This window comes from Dermacentor silvarum, chromosome 5, assembly GCF_013339745.2.
Source record: "Dermacentor silvarum isolate Dsil-2018 chromosome 5, BIME_Dsil_1.4, whole genome shotgun sequence".
Lineage (NCBI taxonomy): Eukaryota > Metazoa > Arthropoda > Arachnida > Ixodida > Ixodidae > Dermacentor > Dermacentor silvarum.
In genome coordinates, this window is record NC_051158.1 from 117,861,967 (window position 1) to 117,880,070 (window position 18,104).

The window sequence follows — 18,104 nt, forward strand, 5'->3', positions numbered from 1 at the left end:
AGGAGTTTACTTTGGCGGCAGCCGCTGTATCTTGAATGCGATCTGCGACGTGGAAAAAGTGCGCACCCGCGCAGGCCTTATCTTCAAAGCGATCTGCAGACAAAGTGCAACTAGTGCCGGTAGCTTCGTGTGCACTGTGCTTTCGACGTCCAGTTTGCGTTTAAGTGAAAGACGGCATGCTCGCTGCTGTGGCCACGCCTCCTCACTCCAGCATCGAGCGAGACGTGTTCATGTTTACCTGTGTGCGCATTACACGGTGCTTGTTAATTAAGTTGTAAGCGGGGCCTCATGGACAAACTGGCTCGTGGCCTTATCGAGTTCGAAGATGTTGCGTTTTGGCAAGGCTGCCGCGGCGGCAAGTGAAGATTACTGATTTTTTGCTGCCTACCCGCAAATAAAGCCTGTCTGAGTGTGTGTGTGTTTGACAGCATGGTGACGTAGTTCTTTTCCGGCCAGCAAGGAGCTGCTAAACTGGCATTGGCAGTTAATTCATACATCTTTAGTGCGTACCTAAACGTTGTTCCCCAGGGTGTCTACCAACCGGGAAAACCAGGAATTCTCAGGGATTTTGAATATTCTGAAAATACTCGGGGAAAAATCAGGGAATTTGTTGCTCTATCAGGGAAAATTAGTAGGGATGGGCGAATAAACGGTATGGTCAAATATTCGATTGAATAATTCTATATTCGTTATTTACTTCGATTCGAATTCACGTATTCTATATTTTCGAATTATTCAGCACTCCCGAATAGGCAGCCAAAAGCCACGGACGGACAATATACATCTCGGAGGATATGCTTCACGTCATGGCTGCCATACATCAACCATAAATCTCGAAGGCTATACGTTGTTTGCATTAAAGAGCCTGAAATGTGCGTCGCAGAAGTGCAGAAACGGCGTTAGCGCCCAACCGAAACGAAGCGGCGGAGTCCGCATCGCCATAGTCAGCAGCGGAAATCGTACGTGAATGACAGTAACGACTGAACGCTTCGTGCCTATTGTGCCTTTATTGCGTTTACCGTCCGCGCATAACAACGCGTTGGCTGCGGGATTTCATAGTCGCCACCCATCATCGCGTCGATAGCTGCCGCGCTTTCTTCCGCAGCAGTTGCCGCTAAAAGTAGTTTCGTTTTGACTCAATACACACGTCGGCCGCGTGCCTAAAAAGCTGCGTAGTGGCCATCCATGATCACATAGATAGCGACCGCGATTTCGTCAGCAGTTGTTGCAGCAAACGGTAGTTTCGTTCTGACTCGGTGCGTGCGTCTGCCAGGTACAGCCACGCTAGCAGCAAAAAGGCACGCGTCATGCTGTGAGCGGCAAGTTGCCGCATGCCAGCACCTTGTCGCGAAGTCCACCGTGGCAATCGCGTCTCGCAGCGCGATATGATCTCGTGTGCTCTCGGAACGCGGAATCACCGTGAGCGAAAAGCGGTGCGATCGGACAGCGTCCAGAAATCGCTCCATAGCTCCAAACCGGACCTCCGCCTCCCTGACGTCACCCTCGTCGCTCTTGGCACCCTCGGCAAGCTTTAAAAGCCTGCCGCTTTTGCCGCGTGCGGCATGACGCGCGCGTTTTTGCGGCTAGCGTGGCTGTACCCTTAAGCACCGCAAAGTCGCCGTTCATAATCGCGTCGATAGCGGCCGCGGTTGCGACAAAAAGTTGTTTCGATTTGACTCGGTGCAAAGCTGTCGAGGATGAAGAGCACCAGCTACATCGCGATGTATCGGTCAGCTTACTGCCGAAAAAATAATCGGGATGTACGCGCAGTAGTGCAAAGCGTATTGCAAATGATGGCGCGCGCCGCAGCCGTGCTGCGAAGGAAGTCGCGAGGCCTCGATCGCCACTGCGAGAGGCAATCAGTCACGAGATGAGGAGAATTGCAGTTTCCACACTGATTTTGTGCAAAATAACGAAAGGATTTGCTCGTCCATTACACTAATAAAATCGTGCTGATGTAGTAAGCATTTGCTTATTGTTTTTTGGATACCCTGGTAATTCGGACATTTTTTTTTCAATCCCGTGAAATTCGAATTAACTAGGTTTCACTGTAATGTGTGATATATACTATTTGAACTATTCGATTCCAAATTATTCGACCAAATCACTATTTGCTGCGACCCTGAAATCAACTATTCGCCCATCCCTAAAAATTAGCTGTAATTTTATTGAAAGGGAACGAAGTTGCGGTACTGGAGGGAGAGAGGGAAGGCAGCGTTTAGCTGCGACACCAAATGCGTATTTATATAAAAATGTTGTGAGGCGAGAAGGTGGTAAAGGCTTCGAACGCTGCTCGGTGAGTGTCCCGTTCTGATCTCGTCGAAAACCTCCGAGCCGTCCCCAGAGGCACCAGCAACAGTGACTAACGCCGCGCGCGTTCGGTGCGAACGCGGGCAAAACGCCGACGGTCTCGACAACAGTTTTGCGCGTTGCTGGTGCTGCTACATGTCGAAGTATATACAGCTGATAAAACTACCATCCTTACTCCGTATAGCTCTCTACTAATTTGCTATCGCAATTGATGCTTCGCCTTTTGGGTGCAATTGCGACATTTTTTTTAACATGCTTACTAAAGAGTGACAGCATCAGACAACATGGTGTCAGCCCGTGTTGATGTAAAAGAAAGTTCCGTTTCACTCAGGGAATTTAGCAAAATCACTCGGGTAAAACTTGGAAAACTCAGGGAATCTGAAAATGTCAACTTGGTAGACACCCTGTTCCCGGCCGACTACGTATTAACGAGGTTTGATTGTACTACGATACGCATGTGGTTAAAAGGTTCTTTCACATCTGCCGCCTTGGCCGTGAGCGGTAGTGGCTAACACTCCTGGGCTGATCTTGTACGCCAGCAAATATTCAAGACAATGGACAGGAGGATGGTGCAATGGCGGCTTAATTGGTAAAGCACCGCACATGTAATGCAGAAGGTGTGGGTTTGTCTTATTCTACTTACTGTCTTCGAAAAAAAAAAAGGAGCGAAAAGTTTTTTTTTAGAATATTATCTCACTGTCCACCCATTCTTCCCCACCATCAAATAAGCATTATATGACCAGTCATTGCAATAGAAGTTGTGTTTTGCACTTTTGCTGAACGCACTGTCACAAAACGGCACTACTGGTATTCTTCGCATTTGCGTGTTCGAGCATATGTTTGCTCTAGTATGTCTCTTTTGATTTCAAACTTTCTATTGTGTGTTCTGTGCAGCACTAGCTGGCGAGTTGGCCGACACCCCAGGATTCACGCTCAACCCGAACGGCCCGGTCCCAGCTGAGGGCCAGACCACCTATGTTGTCTACATGTGAGCGTCAGACAGCAGCAAGTGCCTTTAGGAATGCCCCGCCTACTTGGAAAGCAGCACTGTGTGCCACAGCTTCAGCTACTTCGAGGCTGAAACTAGAGCTCACTAGGAGGGTCACCCATGAACGCAAGGAACGTGATAGTCTTGTTGTGGTAGTGCCGTGTAGAGGTCATCACAGGTAGCTCCGCATTTCCTTAAAGGGATGCTAAGTGAAGATATGCGATAATGTGCTCCGAGATTTTTATTGTTACCTTTATTGAGAATGAAGATTTTGTACCTGAGAAAAATATGTCAATGTAAAATGGGATTTGCGCCACCATGAGCAAGATTCCCACGACTTATCGTGCCTCGTTTTTGATGGGTACATATGCAGTCACCGACTGCTAATTTGGACTCGACGAGGTCCGCCTAGAAGTCTGAATGTAGTCGAGAATCCAATATATTGGGTTCACCAGAAACTAAGTGTCTTTGTTCCACAAGCGGCCAAAAAGCTTGTCAATGTGTTGCTGTACGCACATTTGCTTGCCTGTGACCTGGTCAGTCTGTATTTCAACCATTTTCATGCTGTTGTTACAGATAGACGAAAATACAGTCAATGCATGCACTGAAGCTCCATCCCCTGGCAACCTATGCAGAGGCTGGTTGCACTATGACAGCCAAATGATTGCAGGTTTTTTTAAACAGTCACCTTCTAGTACTTACCTCACTTAATCACCGCCCTCGTCGGCGCAGACTGGATTGGTGCACTTGGCGCCACTCAAAGCTATTTGATGATTCTGAGCAACAAAAACTCATAATAGCATTCAACAAAGTTGCCCTCGGCCGTGTTGCTATTTAACATGTAAAGGAAACAGTGTTGGACGTTCAGCACTGGCCCGACAAACTGTAAATGCAGTACAGTCAACTCCCGTTAATACAGTAAAAGCTCGTTAACTCGGATCTCACGGGACTGGAGAAAATGTCCGAGTTAACCGAATTCCGAATTATCGAATGGACCATGAAAACAAAAGGAAAACGTACACGGCACAGACAAACCTTTATTTCTTGAAAAAGTGCGTTATTTTCGTCTGCCTCGCCGTCGGAATTTCTGACAGAACGATCTTATTTAATCCCATCAGGTGGTGGTGCGCACGTTCACTGTCGCGAGAACAAACGCAGAACTCCTCGAGGACAGCGAGGGCTTCGGCAGCCTCCTGCACAGTGCGGCGACGTCGCGTTGGCGGCTCATCTTGACCGTCATCATCGGAACAGTGATTTTGGTCCTCTTCAAGCACTTCCGATAATATATCATCGTCAGTCAGCGGACCAGCAACGGCAACATGATAGTCTATAGCGACGTAGTCTAAAATCTGGACGTCACTAGGAAGGACAGAGTCAAAACGCGTGTCATTCACCTCGTCGTCCACATTTCCAGTGGGCTCGCGGGTGTCCTCTGGAGTGGCCTCTGGAGGAATATCCGAGTCGTCAGGGTGGACAAAGCCGCTGTGCCGGAAAAAATTTGCAATGACCGCGGGCGGCATTTCGCTCCAGACATGCACTAAAATGTGAATTGCGGTCAGGAGAGTCAGGTCATATTCTCGCCCTGCTTCCTTGCACAGCAGGATCCGTTCCAGCACATGCTTTCTGTACCTGCTTTTTAAGTGCTGAATTATCCCTTGATCCAGCGGTTGCAGAGCAGCCGTCGTGTTTGCAGGTAGAAATACAAGTTCGATGCACTCCAGCCCTGTCACTCTGGTATGAGCGCTGCAGTTGTCAACTAGAAGTAAAACCTTGCGCTTGTTAGCAGAGAAGCGGCGGTCGAGCTGGTGCAGCCAAGCTTGGAAAATATCCGAGGTCATCCAGGCCTTTCTATTGGCGTGATATTGCACAGGAAAGTGGTGAATGTTCTTAAAACACCTTGGGTTACGTGCCTTCCCGATGACTAGCAGTGGCAGGCGCTCGGTGCCCGACATATTTGAAGCGAGAAGCACAGTGACCCTTTCTTTGCTCCTCTTCCCTCCAACGCACGGGTCACCCTTGAACGTGATCGTTTTTTCCGGCAAGGCTTTAAAAAAGAGAGCCGTTTCATCGGCATTGAATGCGTTGGCAGGTTCATAACGAGCCAGGTACTGGGGAAGCTCAGTTGTCTTCCAGTCAGCAATACGCCGTTCATCCACTGCTGCTTTTTCCCCGCACACGTTTCGAAAGACCAACCCGTGCCTTTCTCTAAAGCGGGCAAACCAGCCTTCATACGCACTGAAAGATTCGATGTTCATTCTCAGTGCGTACCTTTCGGCTTGCTGACAGATCAAAGGTCCACTCAAGGGAAGCTGGCTGTTCCGCATGTCCGTTATCCACCGCAGCAGTGCGTCTTCCAGCTTCGGGTGTGCTGCCGTCCTTAGTCGTTTTCGTTTTCCGGTGAATTTGCCGCTGTCAAACGCCTCGAAAATTTTTGCTTGGTTCTTCACATAGTCGCTTAAGGTGCTTCTCTTAATATCGTACTTTTTCATTTCAGTCAAACCTCGTTATAACGAAGTTGAAGGGGGAGTCGTAATTACTTCGTTATAACCATTAGTTCGTTATAGCCAATATCCATTTCTACCGACAATTAGCCAGCAAGAGAGAATGTACTCACCACCGAATATCACAGCAGCCCGCCGCGCAGCGCAAAACGGCCGTCGGAAGGCAAAAAACTAGCAAAATAATAAAGAACAATGCACTTTATTTCCGCCAAATTCAGCACACCAGCTGGCAGATCACTTCGAAGAAAAATAGTCCTTAATAGACTTTTGCCGACTCTTCTTCAAGCGGATGACTGCTTTTTCAGCTGCAGCCGCTATTTCGAGTCCGTCCTCGCCGTCATCGTGAGCACCAAAGAAGCGGCGCAGCAGGTCTGTCGCATCCAGCGCTTGTACGGGCGTCGGTTCGTCGGGTTCGCCAACATTAGGCTCCGGGGTGTCGAGACATTCGTCACTGTCGTCATTATGCACCCCCGTCACCGCGCGCACAATTTCCGCATCTGACAACTCTTCGGTTGTCACCGCGTCAGCATCGGCACCGACGTACGTGCAGAATGTGTCGCAGTCAGGCACAACGCCGGCGTCAAGGAGAGCGTCCCACGACGTCTGGGCCTGGTCGCCCGCGGCACCCTCACTGGCGACATCACCGAGATCTTCGCTGGGCTCTCCGCTGCTGACGCCAAATGAGGCATGCCGGAAGCAGTTGGCGATCGTGCTTGCAGTGACGGCCATCCAGGCAGCTTGTAACATCTCGATCGCCATGTACAGGTCGATCGTTGTCTCGCGCTTCATGCTCATATTGAGCAAAATTCGGTCGATGACACGCTTGCGGTAGCCCGACTTAAAGTTCATGATCACCCCTTGATCGAGGGGTTGCACAACCGCAGTAGTGTTAGGCGGCAAAAAGCACAGTTCAATGTTTTTAAGCACAACGGTAGTGTGGTGGGCCGCGCAGTTATCCAGGACGAGGCATATCTTGCGGTTCTGCTTGCCCAGCCGCTCGTCCCTCTCACGCAGCCATTGTGCGAAGATCTCTCTTGTCATCCAGGCCTTGCGGTTGGACACATAACTCACTTGGAGTTTCCGCTTTCCTTTGAAGCATCGTGGTGATGCACTTTTGCCGATCACGAGGGCCGGCACCTTTTCGGACCCGTCCATATTCGCACAAAGTAGCACGGTCGCACGGACCTTGCTCTGCTTACCGCCCTGGCAGCGGTCACCTTTGAGGGCCAAGGTTTTTTGCGGCAACATCTGATAGAACAGGGCAGTCTCATCTGCGTTGAACAAATCCCTGGGGCTGTATTTTTCGAGCAGCTGCCCAATGTTCTTCTCGATCCACGCCACTGCAGCTTCGCGGTCCACAGATAGCGATTCCCCGCTGAAAGCCCTGCCGACGATGTCGTGGCGCTCCTTGAAGCGCTGCAGCCAGCCGTCACTCGCCACAAAATCATCGTGCCCCATGATGCACGCGAAGTTCCTTGCCTTCTGCTGCAGAAGTGCCCCGCTCACAGGAGTGCCGCTTGCTCTGATTTCTAAAAACCAGTTGAACACCGCCTTCTCGACAGCTTAGAAGGCGGGGGCTCGCAGCTTCATTCGGTCGCCTTTGACGCCACGTGCAACAGCGCCGGTAATAGCTTCTCTCTTGCTTAAGATCGTCGACAGCGTGCTCAACGATACGCCGAAATCTTCGGCCACTTTTTTTTTCTTGACGCCGGATTCAATGGCTTTCAGCATTGCCGACTTCTGCTCGATTGTTATAGTTTTGCGCTTACGTTTGCCGTTGTCCATCTCGTGTCCATCTCGTGTCGGAGGAGGAGGTCAGATGCGCGGGTGGGTCAATGAGTTCCACAGGAGAGGGGAGGCCGGCTGACGCGCACGCTCGCGCGAGTTGCTGCGCGGGCGAGTCCATTAGTTCCTGAGGAAAGGGGAGGCAGGGAGACGCGCACCCACACGCGTGTTGGCAGGCGGCTCCTGGGGAGCGCAAGGCGCAAGTTTTGAATTACCGCAGCCGTGGTGGGACATAAACCCGCTATAAGATATTGAATTCACGTATACCAAAATGATCAGTAAATGCTCGTTGTGGACAAAGAATGGTTCGTTATATCCATTGTGAGGAAATTTTCGCTTCGTTAAAACGAGGTTTTAAATACATGGGCGTCTATGGGAATTTCAAGGGGAATTACAATTGCTTCGTTATATCCATTAGTTCGTTATATCCCGCTTCGTTATAACGCGGTTCTACTGTATCTCTTGTCAAGAAACACCTGCGTTCACGTCTTTCAATATCATCACCTTTCTTTCAAGATCATTTGCTGGCTGCTGTGGCCGCTTAACTCCTGTGACGGTCGCCATCGGTATGAAGCGCGACGGCGGCGGCAACGCGCACACACACAGCCGCAACACGCGAAGTCCCAACACAAAGAACTACATCAACCAAGTCACGAAGTACACCAGTAGGCGTAGCGAGCAGCTGTTAGTAGACACTGGATGCGCCGGTGGCCCAAGCGCTTCCGCCGGGTGGTGACTAGCGCCACCTAGCCACTTCCCCCTCATTCACTATCATCATGATCATATTCTGCTGCAGTTCGTTCGGTTTCGGTTTCTCCAAAACTTCGGTTCCGCCGTCGGTTACGGCAAGCGGTGCTTGAGCCTCCAAGCCACCGAGATCGCGCGACTCTGGAGTCGTGCGGAGTTGTCCGAGATAACCGGTGCGCGGCTAAATCCCTCCGAATTAATGAGCATTTGACCCCATTGAAATATACACAGTTTTGCCGGGACTGCGCCGCGAGTCCGAGTTAACCGGATAAACGAGCTTTTACTGTACAAAGTTCACAGGGACCATGAAAAACTTCAAATTAAACGAACTTCTACTTAACCACAAAGCACAAAATGCACATTTTTATTAGTTTGAAAGCTCACTGTTTATGGAAAAAAAAAAGGTAATTCTGTCTGCTTCTGCTTGCAGAATATTGCTGCGAAGAGTAAGTTCTGCAGACTTTAGATGTGTATGAGTGCTTCTTCTGCATTGTTCTCTGCCGCAACAAACCACTGCGCGAACATGTCTTGACTGTGCTGTCCACGGCAATGTACTCTTCGAAATGGACGTCGCCGAGAGCTGCTCTAAGACCAGTGTCGTCAAGCTCACTTGTCTGCTTTCCCCGTTGGAAAAGACAAACATCTCCTGAAGCACTTTCAGCGAAACCACAAGCCCTAAAGCAGTTGGCATTATTTATTATTTGATTTGTAAGCAATGGTTTCTTGTTCAACGCGACACCAAGCACGTGCTAGCATGTGGATGTCACTGAGAAGGCTCACCTCATAACGAGTGCAGTTGTCTATGCACAATATCATCCACTCAGGAAGATGCTTTCTGTACAACACCTTTACATTTTTTTATAATTCCATGGTCCATGGGTACCAACACCGATGTCGTGTTGGCCGGCAAGTAAGCAAAGCGGATGGCTTTTCTTCCTTCCATGTGGTGCATGTTTCCTGGTTGACTGACGCATTTAAAAACCAGGTCATGAGGATGCTTGAAGCGCGTCAGCAATCCATCGGAAGAAACAAAGTTGTTGATCCCCATCGCTGCAGGGGACGGGGCTTTCGCGGCAACATCACCACTGAGAGGAAGTTGGTTGCTTTGTACTTCCCTAATCCAAAGGTGCAGCACTTGCTCTAACTACAGGTAGGCGCCGGTACGCATTCTCTTTGGAGACATGTTGCATTGATCATTTTCAAAAGCATCCAGTATCGAGCGCTTGTTATTGATAAAGTTTGAAAAGGGTGTTAGGCTTGATACCGTATTTCGTATTTCCTTGCAATGTATTGCTTGGCGGTGCCTCCTTTCTCAACTTCTTTCAAAATCTCGACTTTTGTCGCCTAGTCAAGTGAGCAATAGAATCCAAGAATCGTTGCAAGCGCAACCGAAATGCGACACGTGGAAACGCCAGTGGAATGAACCCAATGCGCTTGCGAACCAACTCGAGGAAAAAAACGGAGACAAAGGTTCAAACGTACTGCTTGTGTCAGGCTTCACTTCTTAATCTTGCCGCTTCATAAGCTGTGATGCTGTGGTCAGCTGTGATGCTGTCGATACCACTACGACACACAAAGCTGTTTCTGCACTTTAAAAATAGCAATTTTATCAAACCTTACGATCGCCTCGAGGCTTTCGATTGAAACCTAACTTCTAATTACCCTATGTTTTAGACTTTTAACTTCCAATTACCGAGCATTTATTTCCATAGAATTGCATGAAGAACTGATGGGACCCTCGGTTTACTTCCAATTGACCGACAATTCCAATTAAGCAGCTTCGAATTATTGGGAGTTGACTGTACTTACATTGCATCAAGTTTAAAAAAAACAAATAAGTTCTCTTAGGAAAAAGAAGTGTTGCGTGTTGGTTTTGAAACCTTCTATTTTAGAAGTCTTTTGATGGTGAAAGGATGCCAGAGGAATATTCGCTTCAAGCAAACTTGTACAGACCAGCTCCTAAAGGAGGCAACATCAGCAATGGTAAAGTTGCTGAAAAATCTACTGTGCTTTAAAGAAAACAATGTGCTGCTCATCATTCTCCGCTGCTGCAAGTTTGCTGCAGGAAGTGTGTGTAGTGTCTAAAAATAAATCGTAATAAAAAAAATGCTGACATTCTACAGAAATAGTGTGCTCAGGGCAAGCTTTTGAAGAAATGTGTGCTATGCCCCCCCCCCCCCCCCCCTACCCTTCCTTTGGTTTCGTGTCCACGCATTTTTCACGAATTTAGCAGTTCAAAGTTTGGCAGGTATGCTGAAGTTTCCAGTTCATTTATCTGATTGCAAAAGTAGACTGATGCTTGTTTGCCATGCAAATGCTTGTTGGATCAAAGTGTTGTGCATGAAAGATAGTATGTGCTAAGTGTGCCATACTAATGAGCAGGGCTTGCTTGAATTCTGTGACGCGACAGCTGCAGAGTCATTTGCTCAGTTTCTCCATTGCAGGAACTAAGACTCTTAATATGGGCCTTACTGGACTGGCGTATGAAGCATCGTACCAATTACAGTGGAACCTCATTGATAACGATTCTGCATAATGCATTTTTCAGGATGATAGAAGAAGTAGAACGATAACATTATTGATATTCCGGCGAGTTATTCGGCGATTTGGGCGAGTACCCCTGCCTAGGCGTTGGCCACGAGCCCTTGAGCTCTGGCGGCTTCCTCGGCCCGCTGGACGGCCCAGAGTTGGTCTTCGAGGGCGGAGCTGAGTAGCATAGTTTTTTTTTTCCATAATACGATTTAGTTAAATAATACGTTAGATGATACGATTTTTGGATGATGCGCTTTATTTTGCGGTTCCCATGAAGATCGTATCAACGAGATTCCACTGTACACGAACTGTATGGTGTAAATGGACCGTTCGTGGCTGCATTGTGCGCAGTCTATGAGCTCACTTGTCGAGCTATGGGCACCTCTGCTGTCTTGTCGATGAATGGACAGTGCTTCCTTGTTATAGTAAGCGTATTTAGATTCAGCTTGTGCACTTGAAAAAACTGAAAATTGTGCATTGTTCTAACTAAAAGAACAATTGGTTCTCAGTATAACAATGTTGCATTCTTTCCAAAAATACCTTTTTTATATCCTAGTATTCATTATGAGCACATTCGTTGCATGCTATTACTGAGAAACACCTTTAGTTTGCTCCTTTATATTCAAGCATTTGTTATATAGGTGTTCATTATATAGGAGGCTTGACTGTACGCACTTAAAAAGCATGCTGCCCTTTCGCTCTTACAAATTTAACGATGTTGAAGGAAGGTTGAATTAGTGACCAACTTTGCAGGTTGAATTAGTGACCAACTTTGCAGTGATGGAAACTACTGTGCCAAGTTTCTTGCGTGCCTTTGAACAGTTAGCTTCAACCAGTGGATGTGTTGGTTTGGATAACACTAGCCAAGCTGACGAGACATCTTCGAGCAAATCTATGCTGTGCTATGTATACGTGAGCTCACGAAAGTGAAAAATTTGCTCATTCTAACAAACCTCATTGAGGGTGAGTTGCTTTGGCAAATGTGTTAAGGGCTGTGCAACAACAATGGAATAGTGCAGTGGTCTAGTCATGGTGTTGCTCCGATCGAAGGCATCAAAGGGTCAAACGTTTAAGTGCACTGCAAACACGCCTGGCTTGTTTTCTGAACTGCCGTTATCATTCATAATGCGTAGTACAAGAAAAACCAGACAACTTGTGAACTGGTATGAAGAAACGAACAAAACAAGTTACTTTCGTACGTTGCTTCAAGTCATCACTCAAAGGAAAGTTCTGAGAAAATAGGCTGCCTTTGTGACGTGCCGAGTTTTAGGCGGTGTCTGTGAACACCCGTAAAAGTCATCGCATGCCAGAATGTGCGGTCTGTTGCACACTTGCACATGTTGCTGAGCATTTTTTTGTTCTGTAAGATTTGTAAGTTGCGCCGTTAATGTAAAGCAATCGGGCATTATCCCAACTCCAGCATAAACTGCGTATGGAAAATATGCAGTTTAATAATTTAACTCGTCTTCTGTACTATTTGTAAATCTAATGGAATTTCATACTTCATAAGAGGTGCAAGATCTGCTGCAAATATGGTATGAAAAGCATGCGTCTTTTGGATTACTTATGGAATGTTTCAGCTGTGATCTTGTTGACCACAACTGGATTTGTAAATTACTAATATGGTGGTGCTCCGCCATTCATTTGGCCAGGTGATGTTGAAGCAATTGTCAAGCACATGCATCATGTTCCACCTTTACTGCTAAAGGATATGAAGTCTTCCCAATGCAGTGACACTACTTTCTACGTACTGGGTATTGATTGTGGATTAAGCTTTATGTGAACACCATGATCCATCGACTTCCCTTGCAAAGTGACAACTGTGCTGTTTTGTTTGTCCGTGAACTAGTTTATATACGTGCATGCAAGGTTGTGGCACACTTTTTGTTCCTCATTATGGGCTTCCTTTTCTGTTTTCCGGGACAGTATTGTTGTTCAAAGCTTCCCTGTTAAAGTTTGAGGAAACAGACTTTGAGCGTTTGTGCACAGTTTTCTGCACCACTGGTCACGATGCACAGGTCATTCAAGTCACCAGATGGAATCGCAGGCGTGGGGCATCGATTAAAGCAAGTCGACCTCTAAGATGGTTATAACGAATGGTGAATTTAAGGCCTTTTTCTTTTGCACAGATGGAGATGGGATGACAAATTCATATGTGGGGCTGGTTCGGCTAAAATGGGAACATTGCCGACCTTCAATTATTTTCTGATTGTGGCAATCACGCTGATTATGCTTGGTTGTTACAGTGGGCATATCAGCATTTTATTCCTTTAATTATGGAGGATGTATTGGGTGAATGGTTAAGTGAACACAAATCGACCGTGAAAGCTTTTTTTACAAGCCATTTTTCACACCCTCTTTTCTACTTTTCTAAGCTAGGCGGAAGTTTTGAATTTTGTAGATCTCGTGATCTCAGCCTACCAAACTTTGCAGTCGCTTCCTAGTGAATTTAGGTTAAAATGTTCCACACATTCACTTTGTTTATGTGCCATGCTTGTCGGGCAGTGACATCTCGAATGCAAGTTCAGGAAGATCAATCACAAAAGTGAAGTACCTGAGAAACTAATGGACTACGGAGCAGCTGCAGTATGGTGTGTAAAGTCTGTGTTACACTGTCGTGTTACGATTGCAGTGTTCGTTTTTTACATGTGTTCCCTGTAATGCATGACCTATATTTTGAACCTTGTGTTGGGAATTGTGTATGCCTGTACATATATGTGACTTCCCTTATCTGAACGGACACTGGTTCAGTGACTTATTAAATGAGATAGAATACTGAAATGTTGTGTATGCCAGAGAGTTTCTTTTCTATTCTGTTGGTTTTTGCAAACAAATAGGGCATTAGCTTATGGTCACATTTGTGAACCAATCTGTAGAGCGTCCTAATGAATGGATTGTTTAATAGATTTGTGCAATGTCTGGGTCCCTGTGAGTTGAATTGTACACCCTTCCATAAAAAATATTTTGTTTCGAACTTTGTGTCATTCTTTTTTTCTGCCTGCCACCACCTTCAGCTTGTATAACACTCTATTTCTTTTTTCAGAAAGTGGATTTAAAATTGCTGCTACAAGTAATGTAGTTGTGCCTCTCTACATAGATTAGTTAAAAAGCAGGTTTACATTACCTGCATAAATATTGCAACAAGTTGCAACTGCGGAATTGAACCTGGGCAGTAATGAAGCCATATCCAATTTAGCAGGAAGCATCAGATCGGCAGTAGTGTTGAAGTATCCATGCCCCAAACGCGCTACTATTAAATACTCTGGCCTTGCTGTTAAATTTGTCTTACAGGGCAGTGCACAATGTAAGCTTTCAGGAAACTAATAACAAGGATGCCAATATATAGGGTGTTTCAGCGAACACTTTCAAAATTTATTTAAGGTTGCCTGTGGCAGATAGCCTAATTCTAGTTTATGAGCTGGTCTACTCGAAGAGGCGGACATTACTTGCACAAAAAATTGAAATGAATAATCGGCTAATTAACAAAAATTCACTAATTAAGTTTTTAACTAAATACCTGATGACCCATATTGCAATTTACAAATTGTAGCTGTGGAGTTCGCAAGGTGGACCCAACTGGAATTAATTCTCAGGATGGCACGAGTTTCGAGATATCAATTCTCGAACTTTGCGGAGAAATGCATTGACGTTCTAGGTAATTTTGTGCTTCAATGCATAAAGCGACGTTTTGTTAAGAAACTAACTGGGAGCGCCAATGCATTTCTGCACAATCTTCCTGCCGGTCATACGCTCGACGACAGGCTCCTTGAAGGGGCGCTGGCGCATCACTAATGCGGTTGAAACATTTTTTCAGCACGGCGAAGGGCAAGTTCACGTCTCTCGAAAAGTTCTGGGTCTCAGCGCATCGAAACCAATGATTCTTTCGCAAGTGGCTTGCATGTTTGTAGCCGAACTTACAGTTTAGCACAGAGCAAGTGGTGCCATTGCGGCTTGTTTTCCTCTGTGCAGGAGCACTTTCACTCTGTCTCGGAGTCTCATGAGCTTGGTATTCATGTTCATCGCCCACAGTCTTCACTTCGTTCCTTAAACGTCTAAGGAAATTACAAGAACTTGGAGAACTATCGTGACGTGAGCGTGTTAACAGACGATATAAATATGACCGCTTTTGAAGAATACTCATTGCAACAAGAAACATCGAACTGTTAAGCACTCTCTCAACATAATTTAACCATTTTCTTTCAGTTTTTACTGTGAAAAACCTATTATATTAAATATAACAGGCGCAATAACAACACTCTCAATAGCAGACGACGCGCGCTTCACGGCAAACCTCTGACCGCAGCGCCATTCCTGCTGTCATGATGCGGAGAAGCAGTGAACTACGCCGGTCGGCACACCTACCAATCTAGCCACCGTACCGAACGTGCGCGGTGTCCGTGACTAGCCGGCACCTCTGGCGGTGGATCGGCAGGTTTTCGACCAGCCACGCCCCAGCAAATGTGGAGGCGCAGCTTGGCCTTGATGTCACCGGGGAGATACAGCTCGGAGCCGCCGCGACGGCGGCAGAACTTCATTGACTCTGTGGCGAGTACATGTAGTCTTGACATGGGACGACCAAAGAAGATCCGGACACCCGAATAAGAACCGGTCATCTTGAAGCGCGTCGCACAGCCAATCGAGAATCTGCGCGTTGGCGGCGAACTGATTCAGAATACCGTGCCTTAGCATTTCCTAGCAAAACTTAGCCAAGCCTAGTAAAAGCTGGAAGAAGCTAGGTCAATCAGCAGCTCCGCTGCTTACTCCAGCCTTGCGCCACTAGTGCAAGCTGCCGAACCCTTTTTGGGCCTTGTGAGGGGGCATGCCCACATGATGTTGTGAAGATCGGCTCTATGTGCACATAATTTACATTCTGCTGTATGTAGCCCGCTATAGTGGAGCCTGTAGGTCATTGGGTTTGGGAAAGTGTGCATCTGTAAAAGGCGCCAGGTCATTGATTGCTTTTTATTGCAAGTTATTGTGAGCGGCGGGGTAATATCTCCTGCCCTGGTGGTAAATTCTAGAATTGCCTTGTAGGATACCATTTGGTCCCTGCCTGAACGGAGGAGGGATTCAAACTGCTCATTGCAAAGGTTGTCGTGCGGCCGCAGATGGCCAGTTCTCGGGCCGCACTGTGAGCAGCTTCGTTTCCTGGAAGACTGGAGTGTGCCGGTGCCAAAATGAGTTGCGTCCAGCTGTGCCAGGTTTTGGGTACTCTGGCCAGAATTTTGAGGCCTTCGGGTGAAATACGCCCTTTCGCAAAATTAAGGATTCCCAGCATCGAACTTTTTGAACCATTATGGGAACTCTGTTTTCGTACGTCTTCGTTGTTTGTGGTCTCCCTACTTTTCTGCCACCAAACCTCCAATCGCCCTTTTACTAATCTCTATTGCGGACATGTTTACTTTCCCCCTTCTGTTCCTTAACCAAAGGGCTTCAAGGAGACCAGTAGAGCCTAAACCGGCAGCTGGATAGATATTTTCACATTCTAATAAAACATGTTCCATTCTTTCCCTAGCTTTACCGCAGCAACACATGGATCTTCGTCCTTGGTGTACCTCGTTTTATAACTACACGTTCTACGGCATCATGATCTCGCTTTGAAAAGTAAGGATCTTTCCTTTGAGTTATCGTAAATTGTTCCTTTCCTGATTTCGTTTTTTTCTTTGAGGTAGTTTGTCATAGGTTTCTTTTCCATTGCCACCATCCATGAGATTGTCTCAGCCTCTCTCACTTTGCATTTGCCGTTCTTTTCTGCCATGCTGCTGACGATACCGGTCGCATACTTGCTGGTAAGCTTTGTAGTTCTTTTCCTCCGTGTTTCTGAAGGCGCCCTCTCGCGTGCGCTCGTACAAGGACGAGCTGCCAGACGTACCCATTCCGCCAGAGTCTATCATCACATGTTGGCAAACATAGCTAGAGGCTGTTGAGTACAACAAGCGCAACTTTTCTTAAGTGAAGGCAGTGATCAACACATTTTCAGGTGACGAGAGTGCTTCAGTAAGGAAGGCTCAAGCGCCCTCTGAGGATAACCTTCGAGGAGACCTCGCATACTCTTTCGCCAACTCCACGTTCGTCGTAAACACTATATAAAGTGTGAGGAAGAAGATCGGCACGCTGTACAGCCCCGTTGCCATCGTGTGGCTCGTACCCAGTTCGCTCGCTGGCTACGCCCTACCTGCTGGTGCTGCGTTTCTCGCTGCCGCTCTACGACCCAAATAAACCCCCTTTACAATTGGTGGAAGTGCTGGGGTACGACCGGAAATCTGGAACTTCGCAACCTGACACTACAGCCTGTCTTCATTATGCCGGAAGAAGGACCACCACAACCACAACCCGCTGCCTCGGTGCCTACCTTGGTCTGCCCTGGCCAGTTACGTCAACGCGACCCACCCATCTTCAGTGGTACAGAAGATCATGACGTAGAAGACTGGCTTGCTGAATACGACCGGGTGAGCACCCACAACCACTGGGACGACACCCAAAAGCGGAATTATGTGTCGTTTTACTTGAGTGGTGTCGCCAGCATGTGGCACCGAAACCATGAACGTGATCTCACAACGTGGGCGGCCTTCGGGTATTCGGGCGCCCCGCCGTTCGCAAGCTTCGCGCCGAGCAACGTTTGCGTGGTCGTGCACAACAGAGCGGGGAGACATTTACTAGTTACATCATAGAAGATGTTGGCGACCTCTGCAACCACGTTGACGCCGCAATGGCTGATGCCGAGATCAGGCACATCTTAAAGGGCATTGAAGACGACGCCTTCCAGATGCTGCTGGCGAAAAACCCGGCAACAGTGTCAGAACTCGTCAGTCTCTGCCAAAGCTTCGATGAACTACGCAAACAACGCATAGCCACCCGCCAATCTCTTCCACAGGCCACTTCAATGTCGAGCTTGGCTGTAGCCCCAGATAACACTTCTCTGTTAGCACAGATCAAGGACTTCGTCCGTGAAGAAGTTGCCCATCAGCTTTCGCTGATGCCGCTTACACACGGCCCGTCGAGTTCTTCATTGGCGCTCCCTCTGCAATATGTCATCAAGGAGCAGGTAGCCGACCATGTCCTGCCTTCGTTCCATCAGACTCCGACTGCCGCTCCCCTGACGTACGCCGTAGTCGCTGCGAGACCTGGACTGCAGACCTACAGTCCACTTCGCCCGCCTTTGCGCCCGCCTCTGTCCCCTCCCGCCCGACCAGTGGTACAGCGTGCACGACCTCAAGACCATTGGCGCACGGATGACAACC

General features: G+C 47.6%; 2 protein-coding genes across 2 annotated transcripts in view; one reads left to right on the forward strand and one right to left on the reverse strand.

Moving 5' to 3' along the window:
• The window catches only part of LOC119453744 (uncharacterized), a 66,044-nt gene extending 61,550 nt beyond the window's left edge, over window positions 1-4,494 (forward strand). Inside the window, exon 11 of the mRNA XM_037715807.2 lies at window positions 3,205-4,494. Coding sequence (XP_037571735.1) covers window positions 3,205-3,302 — 98 coding nt within the window. The 3' untranslated portion in view covers window positions 3,303-4,494. The remainder of the gene's footprint in view (window positions 1-3,204) is intronic.
• Window positions 4,495-6,033: 1,539 nt separating this feature from the next.
• Window positions 6,034-7,257, reverse strand: LOC119454366 (tigger transposable element-derived protein 6). The gene has a single exon (XM_037716319.1). It carries the CDS (start codon window positions 7,255-7,257, stop codon window positions 6,034-6,036), a length of 1,224 nt encoding a protein of 407 aa, XP_037572247.1.
• Window positions 7,258-18,104: the final 10,847 nt, after the last annotated feature.

Bases quoted from the DNA above. Each gene is read 5' to 3' on its own strand.
- LOC119454366 (XM_037716319.1), bottom strand. From the start codon at position 7,257: ATGGGGCACGATGATTTTGTGGCGAGTGACGGCTGGCTGCAGCGCTTC.